Source organism: Sebastes fasciatus, chromosome 15, assembly GCF_043250625.1.
Source record: "Sebastes fasciatus isolate fSebFas1 chromosome 15, fSebFas1.pri, whole genome shotgun sequence".
In the NCBI taxonomy this organism is placed as follows: Eukaryota; Metazoa; Chordata; class Actinopteri; order Perciformes; family Sebastidae; genus Sebastes; species Sebastes fasciatus.
The window spans coordinates 12570666-12590637 of record NC_133809.1 but is presented as its reverse complement, the minus strand read 5'-3'; the positions used below and the strand labels follow the sequence as shown (position 1 = coordinate 12590637).

The 19972-nt window shown below is 39.6% G+C and overlaps 1 protein-coding gene across 5 annotated transcripts in view; it reads left to right on the top strand.

Moving 5' to 3' along the window:
• Positions 1-13105, top strand: part of dcdc2c (doublecortin domain containing 2C) — a 64955-nt gene extending 51850 nt beyond the window's left edge. For 4 of the 5 annotated variants that reach the window (XM_074661678.1, XM_074661691.1, XM_074661685.1 and 1 more), the window contains one exon: positions 12379-13105. In XM_074661678.1, coding sequence (XP_074517779.1) covers positions 12379-12464 — 86 coding nt within the window. In that variant the 3' untranslated portion in view covers positions 12465-13105. The remainder of the gene's footprint in view (positions 1-12378) is intronic. The other variant, XR_012597402.1, reaches the window with a different exon arrangement.
• Positions 13106-19972: the final 6867 nt, after the last annotated feature.

Genomic DNA, 19972 nt, shown 5'->3' with positions numbered 1-19972 from the left:
CTTGGCTCACTTTTAGAGGACAACATTGATTGAGAAGTTTGGCCACTTAGTGTTATCCGTTTTTATTAAAAAGGTAGAGGGAAAATGTGGAAGTCCATTGGTGCATGTTGCAAAACACACCAAGGCCACGTGTTTTTGTCTTCCTGGCACAATTGTTGGTGCAGCCTTATTAGCATTTTTAAAAGCCAAGGTGATGCTGTACGTAGAATATTTATGTTGAATTAAAACAGGAGCTTAAACTGGAAAAGTATCTGTTGCATGAAAACCACACATGAACGTAAGCTATTTGTAATTTTAGGGTGAACTACACCAGAGTTCCCAAGGTCACAGGTAGATCTGTTAAGGTGACCGTCTATTTGCTTGTAACACGGTATCAAGGCCTGCCAAGATGTCCAAATATGAGGGATCCTTATCAGAAATGTTTATTTTACATTTGTGTTCATATTAAAAAACTATATTACTGCTCCATTTATCATTATCTGCTTTTTTTTTTCTTCTCCTAAGTATCCAGCCCGTTCTCATTCCCAGGGCGTCAAATACACAAGGCACCCTTGAGCGCCGGCCTATTCAATTACTTTTTTAGACGGACCAGATTTGAAAAACAGCGTTGTGCCAATGAGCCAGACATTTACAATTCCCATCTGATTTGCAAAGCTAGGAATTTAAATGTGAAGACAATATACATTTTTTAATCTTAGTTGAATACTGTTTTAATAAACACAATGATGCATTTAGCATCTTTTTTTAGTCAGTTTGACTCACCTAAATTCCCTCTGCTTAAACATTCTGGGTTAAAACCTTTTAACAAAAAATAAACAGGGCTTTCATCCGCTGTTCACGTCCTATGTGAAGCATGTTGTTTGTCTTTGTGTCCACAATGTTAAGTTCCACTTTCACTTTACAAACGTGGTCATTTTAAGGCAAACTTTATGTTTTACCTAAACCTAACTAAGTGGTTTTGTTGCCTAAACCTAAGCAAGTGTTTTTGTTTGAAATCACAATGTTAACCACCAGTTTACTGCGACTGTAGTGGAGCTTCATAGTTTGACGTGCTGGGCGTTAGAAAGTGACGCAAAGGGGTCCTGACAAGGCATCAGTATGTGACGAGTTGGGATGAGAACATGTTGAAGTATCGGCAACACACTAAAAAATCCAGTATTGGTCGTACTCCACTGTAAAGTAATGCTTTATGAAAAGGATGATTGAAGGTCACTGATCTCAGTCACTCTTCTGAGATACCTGATAAATGTAAAAATGCACAACTTTTACAACTTTTCTTTTAAAACAAATGTGCACAAACACTGTATCGACACGATGCCAGTCACACTGAAGGAGCCTGAGCAGTTTTGCTTTATCTCAGCATCTTTTTTGGTTTTCTGTTATTGCCATTTGATTGAACAACTTCCTTCCCAGGCTCTGCTACTTGACATGCTTTTGTTGGAGTGAGATTTGGCCCTATTGTAGATGCTTCTCATCTCTCCCAGCTGGCTTGTCACTTTATTTCTAAACCCAAATTCTTCTAGTAAAAAAGAAATAAATAAAGATAGAAGATATTTCTCTGTGAGCTAGGCTGCAGTTCCAACAAGCACAACTATCTCCAGCTTGTTAACTATTTATTCGAGGTGACATTAGAGCAGCATTATGCCTCACCATAACACATGTGTCCCCAGGCATGGCCCAGACGGCCTCACTGTCCCGCAGTCTCTCTGCTGTAAATTCCCCACTTAAAATTTCATGATCTCCGCTCTGCAGGATACCACTTCCATCATGAAAGAGTTCTCAAACCTAATAACCGTTACTACTCTGGCGGAGCCATCAAAAACCTATTTGTTTCAACAAAAGCCCTCTCCCCCATGCAATGCTGCTGGGTAATAATGCCAGATAGGTTTTAAGGGCAATGAATTGTGGAATTACCATTTTCTCCTCTCTCTGTCTCTGTCTCCCTCTTTCTTTCCTTTCTCTCTCTCTCTCAAGATCATTATATTAAACACTTAATTATTCATTGGTAATGCCTGTCATGGTGAAATATTGTCCTCTGCCAATCTGAATGCATCATACTGCCGAGGCCTGCCTCTCTTCCCGAGGTTAATGGCACAGCCCTCACTTGCATTAGCTTGGCTAAATGCAGTGCACCTCATAAGTCAAAGTTCCCTAAGTGAGTGGCGAAGTCATCACCTCGAGCGCTCTCTTTTTCTTTCTCCTTCAGCACGTGGGTCAGTGAGATCATCCTCGCACAGGAACTAGCTCTAAACACACGCACACACACATTGGATCTTTATTGTTTCATCTGAAGGATGGTTCGGGCTTGACAGAGCGGTTGCAGCAGAATGGGGCTTGCCATCAGGGCTTTTAAAGGTGAGGGGTGAATGGATCACTATTCATGCAGTGCACTCATGGACTGGAGCATCCATAGATGGCCCCTATAGAGTATTATGACTAAATTATGAGACTGACATTAGTCATTCCATACCACATGTTCAATTTGGACAGACATAAACAGTATTAACCAGATTACAGGAGATAGTGGTGACAAGATCTCTCAGGTCTGATGCGAAGATGCATGGCACCCTCCTTGTGTTAATACACTCTGGCATGCAATATTTCTTCGGCAAATATGCAGTGCTAACAAAAATGATAGTTTTGTGCACTTAAGCAAATTGCACGTTGATTACATCTTCCTGATACTGCTAAAACAAAATGTATTTTATCATCGGTTAACAGGGTATTACACGTGATAACAAATCCTTCCGGGATAAAGAAAAAAAAAAAAAGCAAACATTTTAGATGTGTGCCAATAACGTGAAACGCTGACATATGGGTAAACATTTCACCAGCATTGCAGCTTTTCTCTGTGGCAAATAAAATGAATACCAAAAACAATTAATTTTATTTGAAGGGAAGGTCAATCTGGTTTAACCTCAGCTGAATGAAGTGGCAGAGAAAAGGGGCAAAAGGATGCCGGAGATTAATACCTTGTCTTGAGAGCCAATATGGATCATTATTTTACAGCCTTCTATTACCTGGTTAAACATGTATGACTTTATGTCAGCACATTATTAAAGGTGCCAGCGAAAAAGGCTGCCCTGATGCTTACCTCACCACTGGGCCGTCCAGCAAAGATCACAGCTAGAAAAAAAAAACAAGTTATTGGAAAAGCTTGCAGTCTTTCTCAGGTGATTGTAGACTCTCTAAAAGGGCCATAATGAATGCAATCTGCTTACATTTGTGATTGGATCTGCAGAAAATATATAAATGACTTGTGCATTGTTAATTTCCAGGTGTGACAAATAAACGCGAGAAAATGCAAAATACTCGCCTGCGAATATTATATGTCTAGGGCTTTTATTGTGAAAGGTAAGAGAAGGAGTGGCTCTGGTCTGCGCTGCCTTTATCAAGGTTGAAAGAGTATTTAGAATCAGAATCGCTTTATCTGTGAAATGTACAATGTACACAGGAATTTGACTTGGTGATGCAGTGCAGTAAAAAACACTAAAGTAAAAAAGGTCAAGTTAAAAAGTTAATATAATATAACAATAATTATATACACTTAAGAATGATAAAATGCTACATTATGCTACTTTTACATATGTAAATAATACAATTTGCCATCTTGGTTTGGGCTACAGAGCCTCCGTGTTGTTTGTTTCATAAATATAGGGGCAACTCAACCGGTTCCACACAACGTGATTGGTTGATGCTTTTATTCGCTGTGCGAAAGCTCAGAAAAATCAACCTCGTTCTAAAACAAAAGTATGTTGCTTTTTTGCCATGTAATATTCACATTCTGTGTGAAAGTAAGCTACTCGTGACAAAAACAACAGTTCAGAAATATACATTGACGTGATAATTAATCGCCTTTACAGTCGTAATATCTACAGAAATTGTTAGTACATGTGTGGCTTCCTATTAACCTGACCCTGTCAAAGGGTTTATTTCACAGAACCATCTGAGAAGCCGTCATTGGAAACTGTTTGAAAAAGGGCAGGAACTTTCAAAAAATACTTGGCAGGTGATTGGATGAACCATTTGTCAATCACACTAATGGAAGCAAAACTAACTGAAGGCGAAATCATCGCCATCAGTGCCGTAACTTTGCTTTTCTTTCAAAGAAGAAATACCCTCCAGTATTGATATAACTGATGCTATTGCAGCATCTACGCTAACCTCTTCAGGAGCCGCCATCGTTGCTTAGAATCAACAGTTTCCTCTCCGTGTCGTCTCACCCGGTCTCACACACATAAACCACGCCCGTAGTTGCCAGTACCTCCTAACAAGACGCTGATTGGTCTTGATCTCAAGATAGATTTTCGCATGACATCTGATCCCGCGATTCTCGCCCGATCTCGTGACATCGCGAGAATCCAGCTGCTGTGCAAGGTAATATTTCTATATGAAAGCATTTGAAAATGTAAAATTAGACCGCCCAAAATCAGTCCCATTCATAAAGTGGAGCACCTCAGTGTTTTGCTTTGACTTTCCTACTTTAGATGCTCATTAAAACCGAGAGAGAGGAGCGAGAGAACGTATCAGGGGGCCAACAAAAGCACCAGAGCTGGTTCCTTTAAATCATTTGTTTGTTATTAGTTAATGACTCCTGAAGTCCAACAGCGCATTTGGATGATGAAATTTCTGACCTTCACTTCACAGTTGACTCTCCTCACTGAAGAGCTCATTAGTGGACCATCTAATCTCATTAGACGATGCTGGGCTAAGGTGGCACGGCGACAGTAACCAGCCTCTCTCTCTCTCTCTCTCTCTCTCTCTCTCTCTCTCTCTCTCTCTCTCTCTCTCTCTCTCTCTCTCTCTCTCTCTCTCTCTCTCTCTCTCTCTCTTTGGTTTGGACCGGGAGCAGAAACAGGTGTGGGAGCGGGCGTGCGAGTCTGGGACAGGCGGAGTCCTCGCTAACCCTTCTCCTCTAATTGCTGTGGATGCCAGTATGCTCTCGCTCTCCGCTGCCTTTCATAACAGTTGGTGTTTGGCAAGAGGCTTTTTATGTTTGTTTTAGCTGATGCTTTGCTACTTATTGTGTATCTCTGTCAAAGGGATTCTTCTGCATCCTTAGTTGAATTGAAAAACGCGCGCGTCCCTCGTGGAACGGGGATGCCAACTGCCTCCGAGACACATTACAGTAACGCGGCCACATTTTTGAAACTTCTAGCAACAATCTGATGTTGATTTAGTGTCTTTCTGTAATTATTTACAAGAAAACTTCTGCACATGGAGAAAGAGACGGAGGCACTGCAGCACAGCTGTGGGGATTAAACAGTGTATGAGCAGCCCGACTGGTTTCACTAACTCTTTAGGCCTTAAGCATATAGGGTTAGTTATTTCCATGTTGATAACAAAGATAATCAACTTTTTAGCTTGCTGTAACATGTCCGTCTTGCAGGTGTAACATGTTAGGATGCAGGTTCCTAAATCATTCATAGCATTTCCTGTTACATTATACTTTGTTCTGGAGTTAAATCTCTAGTTTCCTGATACACCTCATTGATATTTTTCACTCTCAACATTTGATAACCTCCGCTCCAAACTTAGGATTTACTCCTCTGTCTGCACATATTTCTCGGCAAGGCTCATATTCCAGATCATGTGGAGCCGTATTTATTGTCGCAGCTTATTTAAATAATCACCGGCGTGTCAGCGCACATTATGGCCCTCCGTCAAGGTAATAACACATTGTCAGTGCTGTTGGGAAGCAAATATTAAACCATAGATCAGCGTTTAACAATGCATAATGGACTGGATCTGCATGTTTCCGTTTCCATTTCAGTTGGCCTTCGGCTATATTAGAATAATTTAATGCTCCAAATAATATGAAAAAAAAGCTGTTGTTATTATTGCTTTTTTTGATAAATAGTTAAAGGAATCAGTGTAACATGTATTATAGAATATGAGCTTGTTTGCATGTGACAGTTGTTTGACTGTGATGTTAGGGAGCCTGTGCCTTTGTAGAGACAGCATAGTAACAAAAGCTGTGTAAAGGAAAAGCACATATATAAACTATATATGAATCATTCTCTTTGATTTATATATAACTGTGTATGGTGCTGCATATTTAAAATGGAACAATAAGGTGTCAGAGGTTTACTGTTTCTCCTATGGAGACACAGCCTGGTCTCACCAAATGGCGTATGAATGACACAGTGATTTGTAAGTCAATAACAACGCCTTTGTTGCTTTTGGTGTGTCATGTGTGCGCCATGTAGTCTGTACTGATTGCAATGTAAACACATCCGTGTGAATATGCGAGATATTGAGTTATTTGGAGTGACGTTAGTGACGTCTTTTCCGCACTTGCATGTATGTTGTTTATGTACGTATTTTAAGCTCAACCATAATGTTTTTCCTAAACCCAAGTAGTTTTGTTGCCTAAACATAATCGTGGCGGTTTTACGGTAACAATGTGGAGTTAAATAACACGTGAAAAGCTGCTTTACAGTGTTAACCCTGTGGCGTGAAAATGACACATTAAAAAGATCAGGTTGGGAGACCATACGGCTGTGTTTTTCAGTAATGTCATATTCTGGGCTTTCTGCACCGAATTAGCGTTTTTAATGTTAATATTTTACACATAGACTGTATATGAGAGGTGGACGTAGTCACTGTGACATCACCAATTAGTTTGTGGACTACCGTTTTGAAGCCTTGAGTTTGGCATTTTAGCCATCCCCATCTTGTTTTTTTGCAACCGGCAGTGACACGAGATGCTGGAGTTAAGAACAACCGCTGAATAAGACATTTTCAGGCATCCAAAAATGTTATAATTAACTTTCATGAACTGAAAAACACACTGTGAAAGTTGTAAGACGAAAACACGGACAACACCCAGACCGTGGTAGCGACATGTCAATCACAAGGTAGCCACGCCCTAAAGCATACCCTGCTTTATGGTCTATTTGACTCTAAATTGGACCATAATTTACTAAATGAACATCATGCTGTATTGAAGAAGACTTGAAACTAGCGATTGAGACCATAAACTCATGTTTACAATGTTTACTGAGGTAATAAATCAAGTGAGAAGTAGGCTCATTTTCTCATAGACTTCTATACAATCAGACTTATTTTTGCAAACAGAGGAGTCGCCCCCTGCTGGCTGTTAGAGAGAATGCAAGTTTAAGGCACTTCTGCAATGGCTTCACTTTTCAGACCCGGAGGTAGCCCTCTGATTCTATGTGAAACATTCACACAAAAACAGTATGCGAGATTAAAATCTGCAATAACTGATTTCTTGGTCACTTGGTGGCAGTGGAAACAAGCTGTGAACACAACACTGACATCACCTTTTAAGTTGATATGTCAAACAGTTGCGTTTTTACACATCCAGATGTGGAGCAACATTTATTTAGAATCATGTTTCTGGCGACCTGGTGAATGTTGAACATAGCTTTAAGTTAGCTAATCAATTGGGGAAAGCCTGGGAGATGTGGAAAAAATATTTTTATTAGGATACAAATTAAGGTTGTATTAAAAGCGAGTTCTTTCTTTCTTCGTCGCCTATTTGGTGGGTAATTTACTTAAATTGTTGTACATAAAAATGAATCACCCAACATTGTGTAGATGTATACATGTATATATGTTACCAAAAGAGGTCCAGATGTTATATTATTGCTGTTTGACATGCAACGGGGTCTTGTAATCCCATGTGTGTTGGACCAAACTAACTAAATTTTGTAGAGACTCCAGGTGCATATGCCGCACACACACACACACACACACACACACACACACACACACACACACACACACACACACACACACACACACACACACAGGCTCCACACTTCCACATCATGGTGGTGATTCCGCCTGAGGTTCAATGAACCATCAGTTGGAAAATCTCCCCGGCTGATCCTGAGTCAGTGTGTGTTTGGGTGCCAGGCCTGCAGCGTTGGCCCCAGGGATTCCTTCCTGGATCAGCTGTTGCTAGCTGAGCCAGCGGCTAACAGAGCCCTGGGGAGCTCCAGGTGGGTCTGATTAGCTCTCCACGGAAGAGAAAGGGTCAAGGGAAGGCAGCTCGGGTTACCTTCGCCGAGTCGGAGAGAAAGAGAGGAGAGAGAGGTGGGAGGGAGAAGAGGAAAGCAGTGTGTGGCAGGCAGGCAAATGAGTGGTTGCGGAGCAGTGAGCGGGGAATTAGACACATGTCGGGGCCGAGGTCTCAATTTTCCCGCAATCAGCACGACACCTGGCCTCATCTTAATTGGTCAGGATACCTCACCTAATCCATCGCCTGTCCTCCTCGGTGTCTGGAGCCCTCTAAGCTCCGTTCGGCGCTGAGGCGAATGGACAAAAGCCAGGGATGAAAAAGGGGCCTCTCTTTGAGACCTAATCCAATTAGATAACTGTTAGGAAACCGTGAGTAGAGTTTAACGTCCCTTAAAAGTAGACACGAACTCCGGCGACCTCTGCGACCTCGGAGAATGCCATCTTGTTAAGAGTCGCAGCGGGGACCCCGATCCCCGGCTCTTGATCTCTCTGACCAGAGGGTGTGTGTTTTGTGTGTGTGTGTGTTTGAGAAACAGAGCGATGAATGGGGCTCATAGAGCAGCTAGTCTACATCTCAGCCAAGTCTGAAATAAATCAGTATCTGAAGGGGCTCTCCTGATAGTTGTGTTAATGCCGCTTCTGTTTGCTTTTAGTTTAAACTTAATTAACTCTTTAATACTCTTATGTAAACACAACAAAACAAAAATAAAACAAAACAACTCCGGCATATAAAAGTACAGAAAGTGCACTACGGGGACCAATCTGATTTATTCATATTTACAGAATCATGATCGCCTCAGGTGATATCTTTGCCAGTAAATACATGAATATGTATTGCTGCTTTTTGAGACATGCTATGACTTACACATTTTCCCCGCATGCCACCCTTTCATATTCATGCAAAAAAAAAAACGTTTCAGGCGCCGCATTTCCATTTTTGAAACACATCTAAGTATCGTAAACTCGTCATGTGCCCTGCCAAGGTGGCGTGGCCTCGGAGACCGCCCCTAAATGTTTGCTAAAGGGGGGGGGGCACCGGCTGGCCCTTCGTAATACCCCATAATGTCCCTGCATAGTGATCAAACAATGAAATTTAATCAGTGGCCTCCAGTCCTCTTCCCATAAAAATGTGTTCTCTAATATAAAGTTCATTTCTATGAATATTAAAGCAGCATATCATCTGTTGAATATTTCATTTGATCTCCACCTTTAATAACGCAAAATGGGGAGTAGAACATTCGCCCCTTTTTTTCCTATAGACGATGACTTTGTCCAATATTGTATATATCACATATTATAGTGTCTTTAATAGTTAAAAACGGCACCTTCTGCAATGGATATTACGCCACAGCTTAGGGCATTTTTGGCTGTCATTGAAATATAGTGAATCAGAATGATGAAGGTTTAAGTAAATGTCTAAAGTGACGCATTGCTTTTGACACCTGCTCACTTTGAATTACTTTGAATTAGCTGGGTGGCCGTTGAAAAGCAGATTCTTTGCAGATATAAGGCATAAATACACTAAAATAGTTATCTAAGGGCTTCACAGCTCCCCGCGCAGCTTTGGATGCTTATCTAGTATAATTGTGTGACATTATAAGGATGCAAATGAAGTGTGTAGACATGGCAACCCTGTTGGAAAAAGCCTTGAGGCTGTCTCCTCTTTGTTCCCTTCCCCTCTCAGCCATGTTCTAATTGTATTATCCCCGTCATTTTAGTTATTTGCTTCTCCCTCGCTTTCTGTCTCCCTCCTCTGAATGTCTTTGTACAGCGCAATCATCAAGGTGATAATTGCATTGCCAGTCCCCAGTAAGAGACATTCTTAATTATTTCAGCATTAGGCGGTAGTTATACAGGCAATTAATGCTTGACTTCACAATTATATACTTTGTTTGATTGCCTTTTATCAGCAGGATACAATGGGCTTATTTGCGGCTGACAAGAGGAGCACCGCAGTTTTTATACAAAAGATAAGTGATGTGACATTCCCTGTATGGCTTCCATTCACATGCAAACAGCGCATGTTGCGTTGAAGTGCTTTTAATCTCGCAAACACCCCACGCATGAAAACGGTTGCACGGGAGTGTGTGGACGCTGAATGAGCTGTCAAGCCATGAAAAGCAGTTTGGGTCAGTCTGTGCTTTTTGAAGGCTTGATACCTTCTCCGCCCGTCTCACTTGGTCTGAATCGTTGACGCCTTCTTTGGTTTTTCCTCGCTCACATGGGTCGCCATGCTTTTTTATGTGCAGAGGAGCTGTTTGAACCTTTGTGCTTCATTGTTAGCTTTCTCTCTGTATCAGTCCTTTAGAGTCTGAAATTTTATAACAGTAACACACTTAAAATATGTTGCTAATAAGTGACATTGTGTTTTATACGCTGCTTTATAATGCGATTCAGGCCTAATTACAGTGCGGTATACACCTGGCACTGGCCCTCACTACCACATTCCTCTGTCTTTAAAGTCTTGGCCCGGGCATCAAAGCCGCCTGGTTTTGATGATATTTTGGCACTGCTCCGTGTTGGCTGCAACTTAAATGGGATTAGAGTGTTGCATGTTACAAAAAAAAAAGGCCGCTGCTCTTCATCTCAGCAGAACAGGATATTATAAGTACTTTTCAATGTCAAAACTTATCGGAAAAATTCTCACAAATTGAAGGAAACTGCGAAACAGAAAAGGTCACAGTGTATCATCATCAATTCCTTCATCCTCAGCTATTCTACTGCAGCAATATTACAGACAGATGTACCAGACTGGATTTAGCACACACCCTTTAAGTCCAGTAAGTGTCCAGTGTCCAAGTGCACACTCTTTGAACATGCCAACATTATCCAGCCCAGTGGCACAGCAGTTTGTGAAATAGTTATAAAATGTAATGTATTGATTCGTGTACATAGACACTAATTTCACTTTTTTTGTGATGATCAGGACAAAATCAATTTGTATGTAATCCAGGTAATTGTGAACCGGGAAGTATAAACAGCGGTCAATGCCGTGTAGAGAGGAGGTCGGGGTGGATAGGTGGGTCCAAAAAAACCACAAGACTTTCGCCCAGGAAACCAGTGTTTGTGTCCCGTGTGAAACCAGAAGTCAAAGTTGATTCATGTGTCACGTAACTTCTGTATTTAAGTTACGGCACTTCCAGTGTTATTTTGACCCAAACCGTGATCTTTTCCTAAACCTAACTAAGTAGTTTTGTTACCTAAACCTTACCAAGTCGATCTTTTCCTAAGCTTAACTTAGTAGTTTGTTGCCTAAACCTAACCAAGTCGATCTTTTCTAAAAGCCTAACTAAGTAGTTTGTTGCCTAAACCTAACCAAGTCGATCTTTTCTAAAAGCCTAACTAAGTAGTTTGTTGCCTAACCTAACCAAGTTGATCTTTTCTAAAGCCTAACTAACTCGTTTTGTTGCCTAATCCTAACCAAGTTAATATTTTCCTAAACCTAACTAATTAGTTTGTTGCCTAAACCTAACCAAGTCGATCTTTTCCTAAACCTAACTAAGTAGTTTATTGCCTAAACCTAACCAAGTTGATCTTTTCTGAAGCCTAACTAACTCGTTTTGTTGCCTAAACCTAACCAAGTTAATATTTTCCTAAACCTAACTATGTAGTTTATTGCCTAAACCTAACCAAGTTGATCTTTTCTAAAGCCTAACTAACTCGTTTTGTTGCCTAAACCTAACCAAGTTAATATTTTCCTAAACCTAACTAATTAGTTTGTTGCCTAAACCTAACCAAGTCGATCTTTTCCTAAACCTAACTAATTAGTTTGTTGCCTAAACCCAACCAAGTCGATTTATCCCTAAACCTAAGCAATTTTATTTTGAAAAGACTGGAGCAGAAATTGACACATGCGTCATGTGTTGCTGGACATTCGTAAAAAAAAGCCCCAAAAATACGTTGTTGAAAGTCGTGCTGAGCGTCACGAAAAAAAGGGAAATTCGTGTCTATGTACATGAATCAAATAAATTAGATTACATTTTGTGATAATTTCACAGACTGCCGTGAGACTGTGCTGCATTATCACAAGCTAAATTTGGTTCAGATATTGCTAGTCAGCAAACCAGATGTCAAATAAATTCAATAAAAAAACACTTTTCATGACCCCTGATGGGCAGAACTTGCAGACAAGTGAAGGGGAGAAGCCAGTGTTCAAATGCAAGTGAATTCAGTACACACTGTTCACAGATGTGCATTCACATTGTTTGCTAACAGCCAGTTCACGGCTTATTCTGTTCTTAATTACTGCCAAGCTGGGATACTTTAGGCTGTAATATTGATCCATGGTGAGGCTGAAACAGAGGCAGCATGAACTTTACTATAACGGTGGCTACCTCCATGACTAAAACACATGTTTTAAAGCTGTATTTGGTCATTTCTATCCACTAGATCACTACATAGCAAGACCACAAAGGAAACTCTCAGAAACGCAGCTTCATGTAACATTGGCTCATCAACTCGTGGCTTCGTATTGATCCGCGATAAGGCTGGGACAGCACAAATGATGCAACATGAGCGCCACACATCCAAGAGACAGAGAGCAACCTGAGCATCCTATTGGAGAGGCATTTCTAGTCTCCTAACAATTTCGTCTTCGAACTTTTCTATTTGTGAAAGCTTTTGGAAATGTTTGTTTTATTTGTACAGTTTTTATTTCTATTTATCTGATCGTATTAATTTTATTGTCTCTACCTTGATCTCTTTTTATCTGTCTTGTTTGGTTTTATTTCTTTTGTATATCACTTTGTAACATTGTTAAGAAAAATGCTATATAAATAAAGATTATTATTATTATTATTATAACAAATGTCCAAAATCACTTTATTTTTATTCACTTGTTATTTTTTTTTATATATATATGTTTTTGCTCTATGATAATACCATTGTTATTAGTAACTGTATTGTTATGCTTGACATATTAATGAATACATAAAAGAAATACAGATCTGTTAACAGTAATGATGCTTCTGCAGCACAAGCTAGAGATAAAAATGACAGATCCTCTAACTGCACAATTAAAAAGGCTTCAAGAAAAGAATGCCTCTTTTATAATTTATAAAGAAAACATTTTCAGTGTGCATTTGTTTGTGTTTTTTTAATAAATAAGAGGCTCCTGTTTGTGTGTGTTTTTACAAGCGTCATTGAGTCTTTCTCTGAGCTGCAGTAATGGAATAAGAGTGCAAATAGGCCAATCAGTGTTGAAACGATTTCATCGCAATTAATATGCAACCCCTAGTTTATGTATGCAACAATTAATGTGCTTCATTATTGATAACTAAGATCAACTAGCTTCCTGCTGTGTTTGAGAAGTTCTGTTTTTAAGCCAGAGTGGATAAATCTGATCTTTCTGATATAATTATCAGGGAAAGCAAAGTGTTTACTGATCTGTAAACATGTCATTCTGAGCGCATGAATACTTAACATTTTATTATAAATGCAGTGCTTTTGTTCATGTCAGGCTTCTCATCCCATAGGAAAGGGGAAACATAACAGATGGAAATAAACATAGCTGTGAAATAATGTGGTATTATGAAGTAAATCTATTTATTTATTGAACTATAGTGATTCATTTATATGTTAACATTTACATGTATTTATACATTTATTGCATCATTTGTATATTTCAGGATTTATTTCATTGGCTTATTTATTTATTTAATATTAGTATTAATATCATTAATACTAATATTAATATTATTAATATACGACCTGGCAGTGTGAAGGGAAGAAGGGAGCCTGTATAGAAGGGAAACTCTCGCCAGACTTGCTGCCCAACAACCTACCCTAACTAATCTATTCGAGGTCACCTTAACAATCTCGCGAGAGTTTCCCCAGTTTGCGGGCTCCCTTCTAGCCACTATCTGGCCAGCACGCTAACGCAAATCAAACGCACTCAGGATGTCACGTGATCAACAGGTGCAGCACTGTGCCTGGTTACCATGCTAAATCAAGGGTCTCCAACACAAGTGGGCTTGATGACACAAACCCTTTGTAAACCTGTTTCAATTCAATTCAATATGCTTATATGCAATATTTCCAAAGAGTCAATTCAATAATAAATAAAAAAAAGAACAAAATAAAAACAAAAACATTTATATATATATATATATACAATTCATTAAGCAGATTACAATATATAGATATTTACAAAGAACATGCATGTAAATGGAAGAAAACAAAACAGAAATAATTCATGTTTGTTGTGTCAGTAAAACAAACAAACAGATAAAAAAAAAAATTAATAATATGTTGCAATATGAAATGATAAATGTAAAAAAAAGTTTGATTAACAAGGCCAATTAAGGCAAAAATATACTTTTTTCATGAAGACTGGGTGACAGAGTTGTTTATTGAGGAATGCGAATGACACATGTGTGTCTCATTTGCGTCAAAGTCATCAGCAACATTTCATGGGACTTCAGATTGACAGCAGTCTACGAACAGAGAAGTTAAAAGAGCTGAAAAAAACCTGTCGCTGTTTACTAAACTGAGGAAGAAGACCAACGCACAAACAGAGGCTTCATTTAATGGTGCACATCCTGATGAAACCAAAAAAACAGAGACTGAAACGTTATTAAAAGGACCATAACAGTAAGACAGAAATTATGTCTGCTATTGGTGATGTGCAACTCGGTGCTATGAGGAGCTCTCAGCCACTTTCATCTTGTCAAATTAGCTCTCACTGGAATAAAAGGATGGAGGTGCTAAATGCTAAAATGCTCAAAAGGTTTGAAAACTTTGAGGAGCTATAGCCCAGTGGGACCAGAGAGTCTGAGTTGGACTGGTTCTATTAATATTATATATATATTATATACACTGAGGATGGACGAGCTGAGAACTTGAACCTGGAGCAGCCTGAGGAAGACAGGTTGTGCACAAGATTCCCAGAATACCTTCATACAGGTGAGTGAAGCAACAAACTGATGATTGTAATGTCATGCAGTGTGCATATATGCACTACAGGTACTCTCTGTGTGTGACTGTGGCTTCAGCAGCTGTGGAGTTTAATGTGTATTATACATGCCTGTTGTCTGCTTTGGCAATGCTTTTTTCAGATGTGTCAAGCTGTTTGATTTCTGCAATTGTCTGAGTTTTGTCCTGTTTTCTTGTTCTTTCTAGTTGTGTAATTGATAAGCAGTTGTATGCGTAGGCTGCAAAGTGCTAGTGTCTATTGAAAAGGATCTTGGTTTGGACATATTGGCCTCTGCGGTGTGATGTGTAGCTGTTGACATGTTAATGCACTTCATTTTGTAGCCTAAAATATGTTCTTTAATTTAATACTTCTATATGACATCATAAACACATACATGTTTTTCTTTACCCTCCCTATACTCCCTTTTTCACTTGTAAAATGTGACTCAGAATAGCCTTCATTTTAACTGTTATTTGAAGGCCTACAACTCCATTTTTACACATAAGAGTTTGTTTATACATGTGCCTGTTGTCTGCTGTGCTGATGTTTTATTCTGCTGTGTCAAGCTATTTGATTTATGCACCCTAATACTGCTTGTTACACCCGCCGTGGTGTCAGCTGGTTTTATTTATTGTTGGTCATGTTTGTTTAATTATCTGAGTTTTGTCTGTTTTCTGGTTCATTCGAGTACTGAGGAAGACGGTTGTGTAATTGATAAGCATTTGCATGTGTAGGCTGCAAAGTGCTAGTGTCTATTGAAAAGGAATATATCTTTGTTTGGACATATTGGCCTCTCTGGGGTGATGTGTATCTGTTGACTTGTTAATGCACTTCATTTTGTAGCCTAAATCTGTTCTTTAATTTAAAGGGGACATATCGTGCTCATTTTCAGGTTCATACTTGTATTTTGTGTTTCTAATAGAACATGTTTACATGTTTTAATGTTCAAAAAACACATTATTTTTCTCATACTGTCTCTCTGAATATACCTGTATTCATGCTCTGTCTGAAACGCTCTGTTTTAGCGCGTTTCAATGGAATGGCAAAGGAATTGCGTTGCTAGGAAACAGCTTGGGTCCATGTTTACTTCCTGTCAGCTGATGTCATTCACATACACTGCAACAGGAAATAAACTGGGACACATTTAGTATGTTTACGTTTAAAAACTGTGAAATGGTCTGAATATTGTAGATTTGTGACATCACAAATGGACAGAAATCCTGACGGCTTGTTTCAAACGCACAGTTTCTGAATACGGGCTTTGTGCATTTCTCCATGGATTGAGTGATTTGATACTTTCACAGTATTTATATATCACTTAAACCTGTTTTATAATATAAAAGACATGAAAATGTCACTTTTTACAATATGGGACCTTTAATACTTCTATATAACATCATAAACACATATATGTTTTCTTTAGTTTACTCAGAGCAGTCTACATTTTAACTGACCTACATTTTAGTAGGCCTACAAGTGCATTTTTCACATTTTTACTTGTAGACTACTCGAGTAAAATGTCTTTTCTCTTTTTTTAAAAGAGAAAAAAACTTTCTATTTTACTTGCTGAGCTCAACCTACTATTAATAATAATTAGTAATATTATTACTATTTACTCATTCTGGACTAGAGGGGCACTCGAGTCAAAGAGGGCAGCTTTAGCCACGATCACAGCCATTATCTGCCTGACATCTACCCGTTCACACACCCCGTACACACTGGCATCCACCCACACACACGCGTGCACACATGCTGCTCCAACAAACACGTACACAGCAGTCATTGCCCATGCAGCAGGACATACATCAAGACCACAGTGTGGACATCAAAGATCAAATTACACCTCCCAGTATGAGACACATTGATAACCCCGATGTCAGTAGGAATCCAATCAAAATCTAAATTGTGCCCCACTAAAACGGCCCCCTTGATTAGTTCTCCAATAAAATCCATTTCCTGCCCTCGTGCCTATTTTAGGCAGTTTATTTCCCCTGTGGTATCAAGCAATAGGCCCGACACAGGACTCGCCTTCTCAGAAGGCCCGGCGTGATGTGTGTCTGTCTGGAGCGCTTTACAGGAGCTTGATGCTTCTGTCCGCCCCCCGACCATTCCCAATGATTATACAAGCCCCACCGTTAGCTTTTCCAATTTTCACCGCTGGCTCAACCTTTTGTGTCCACCCTGGGCAGAACGAAATGGGCAGTGCTTTCAGAAAATTGTGGCACTTTTTTTGGTTTTGTTTATCTTACAGATCTGAATTGTAGAGCTATCTTGCAGAGAGGAATTGCACAAATATCTAGTCTCTATCACAGGAATGGTGCCATGATTCATTCACCTACAAAAAAAGTCTCCTGATAAATAGCCTTATTTTTCAAAAAAAGTGGAACAGAAGTTGTGTCTTGGATCTGTATTACCATTATTACATTCAGCAAGTTTATAGCACTTCAAGTAATATTTCTCTTTTGGTGCTCTTTCATATTTACGACACTTACTGTACCTCTTTGTTATTCCTCTGGCACCGACATTATGCGTTCCCAGGAGCGTGCAGGCTATTTGCCATTGATGCTTCTCTTTATTCCTGACTCTATAAATTGACCCCAGAGTGCAGGATTGATGGTTCAATCAACCTTCTTTCTCTACAAGTAAAAAAAGGGAGACTTTTTGAGTGCTTGAAAAAGAAATAACTGATTGCTGATTGCAGTGTTTGGTTACCTGTATGTGGTAGTTACAGTACAGCATGGAATATATTGTAAGTTCTCAGCACTATCAGTTACACCAACTAAACTATATTTGTTTGATTAGGAGTGTCCAGTGGCCTAGTTGTGAAAGAGGCACTCCACCGATTTTACACACAAAAGACTAAACTTGTCAGTTGAGGAGGACTACTAAGTGCTACTACAGTACTGTGAAAACGTCTCTGGAGGGAGCTTTCTAAAGCATTGATTCCCAAAGTCTGGGTCGGGACCCACAGGTTGGTCGCAGGAGATTTTATTAGGGTCGCTAAATAAATCTGCAGAATTTCTTCCATCGTCTTTTATTTAACATTTATGTCTGCAGTACACCTTTGTGCCACATGAGGGAGCCTGAATGTTCGTATTGTTCTGATAATTTTAGTCTACTTATAACATTGAATCTAATATGAAATGCTAACCTTCACGTTGCCGGTGTTATGTCAAAGTCACCGACTTTGGCTCAGCCAATGCGCACGGCCTGTCAGACACTAGTGGCTCTATTAGTCCGTTTTATAAACAAACACAATATTATGTTAATCACGTTGTCATATTGCTTATTACTGATGCAATACAAGCTGTATGTAGCGCTGTGACGCCGTCGGCACCTGTTACCGGTGTCGGCTACTTTTTTAATTTTCCAGAACATGTCATAATGACAAATGCCGGTTCAATTGGTTGGCATAAAATCGATTTATCTATAAAAGCTATCTATCGTATATCTCTTTGAAATAGCTGGTTTCTCTATTCAAGAAAATAAGATAAGGCCTATTGTGAATTGGGTCACGATGGTTTGTCATTTTTAAGAAGCAAGTCCCCAGAAAAAAGTTTAGGAAACACTGGTCTAAAATCTTAGAAAAAAATAACCCATGTTATCAGCTCGGCTTGGGCTTGAGACTCAAACTATTAAACAAAAAGGATGCAATAGAAACTGGAGATGTGGAGTTAGAAAAAAGTGGGCACTTTGAAGGCTGATAAAAGACACTATTGAGTTGCAGTATGGAATTTGAAAGATCCAGTGTTTTTGGAGCTTGACAGACTAAATGTCAGGACATGTAGGCCTCTGCTGCTCCAATTTTGACTTCTCTTCTTTTAATCTGTCTTTCACAAGTCCCCCGCTACTAAATTACAGGAATATCACTTTACCACACTTTTTTTTTTCATGAATGAAAAATTATTTTTTGACAAACAAAAAGAATACATATACAGTAGTATGTGTTCATGCATAGGCCCTGTTCATTTAAAACAAATATCTGTGGAACCAAAAAAAAACAAAACATGGGTTAAAAACTGTTTGATTAAATCAAATTGTTTTAAACAACCAAAGAACAAAATTTATATCAATCATAAGCCCCTAATTTCAGTGTTACTCTGCCTAGACTAAGTTCATTTGACCAAAGAGCAGAAATTCACTGTGTCTGCCAAGCTACACCAAATATAGTGTCCTATTGACCCGTGTGTCTTTTGAGGAAAGCCAGTAAAGGGTTAAACGCCACTAATCCTCCATCTTCTATAGAGGAGTGATTTATCATTGGACTTGACAAAAGGTGATTTGTTTACTCATAGATCCGCCCCTTTAGATATACATCCTGCCGCCTGCTCCACATTCAATCTCTCTCTGTCCGCTGAAAGTACGCGACAACTTGACATGTTGACGCGCGGACGTAATTGCGTGTCATGCATATAAAGTTTACTAAAATGGAAATTGACCATCCAGGGATGTTTTACAGCAGAATTACCTAATTTACTGTATTGACATTATTGACCCCTCGACAGCAGAAGGGATTCTGGTGACCTCAGCCAGTAAACACATTGGAGGAGATCAATACGACAAAGTCAGAGTTCACCCGGCTCCCCCGGCCAGGTTGATTGCAGAATGAACTCCATTAAAAGTTTCCAAGGCCCGAAAGTCAAACATCATTTGGCTCAGACGTCAGAAAGCGTCTGCGGGAAAACAAAAAGACACGCCGGCGGTAATGGAGTTTGTTTTGGGGGGCTTTAATTGCAGGTGTGCCAATAACTCAAAGTGTTCTGCACAGAGGAGGATTTGTTAAAGGGAGCAACTGTGTCTGAGACTAAAGTCAAAGGACTGAACTTCACTAAGCCCTGTCCAAACCGCAGATTTCTGGCCTGGTGACATCTGCGTCACCATTGACAGCTGTCCTCTTAGATCTGTGGCCGTGTCGCCGCAGCAGAGCACAAAGCTCCGAGCCACTCGGGCTCTCTGCGACTCCGTGTTTTACTTGTCATCGCCGACGCACTTGCAGACAAGTTTTTTTCTGGTGACACCTCTTTATGCGAGGACACCTGCCATAGTCATTACTCTAATTGTCCGTTTTGT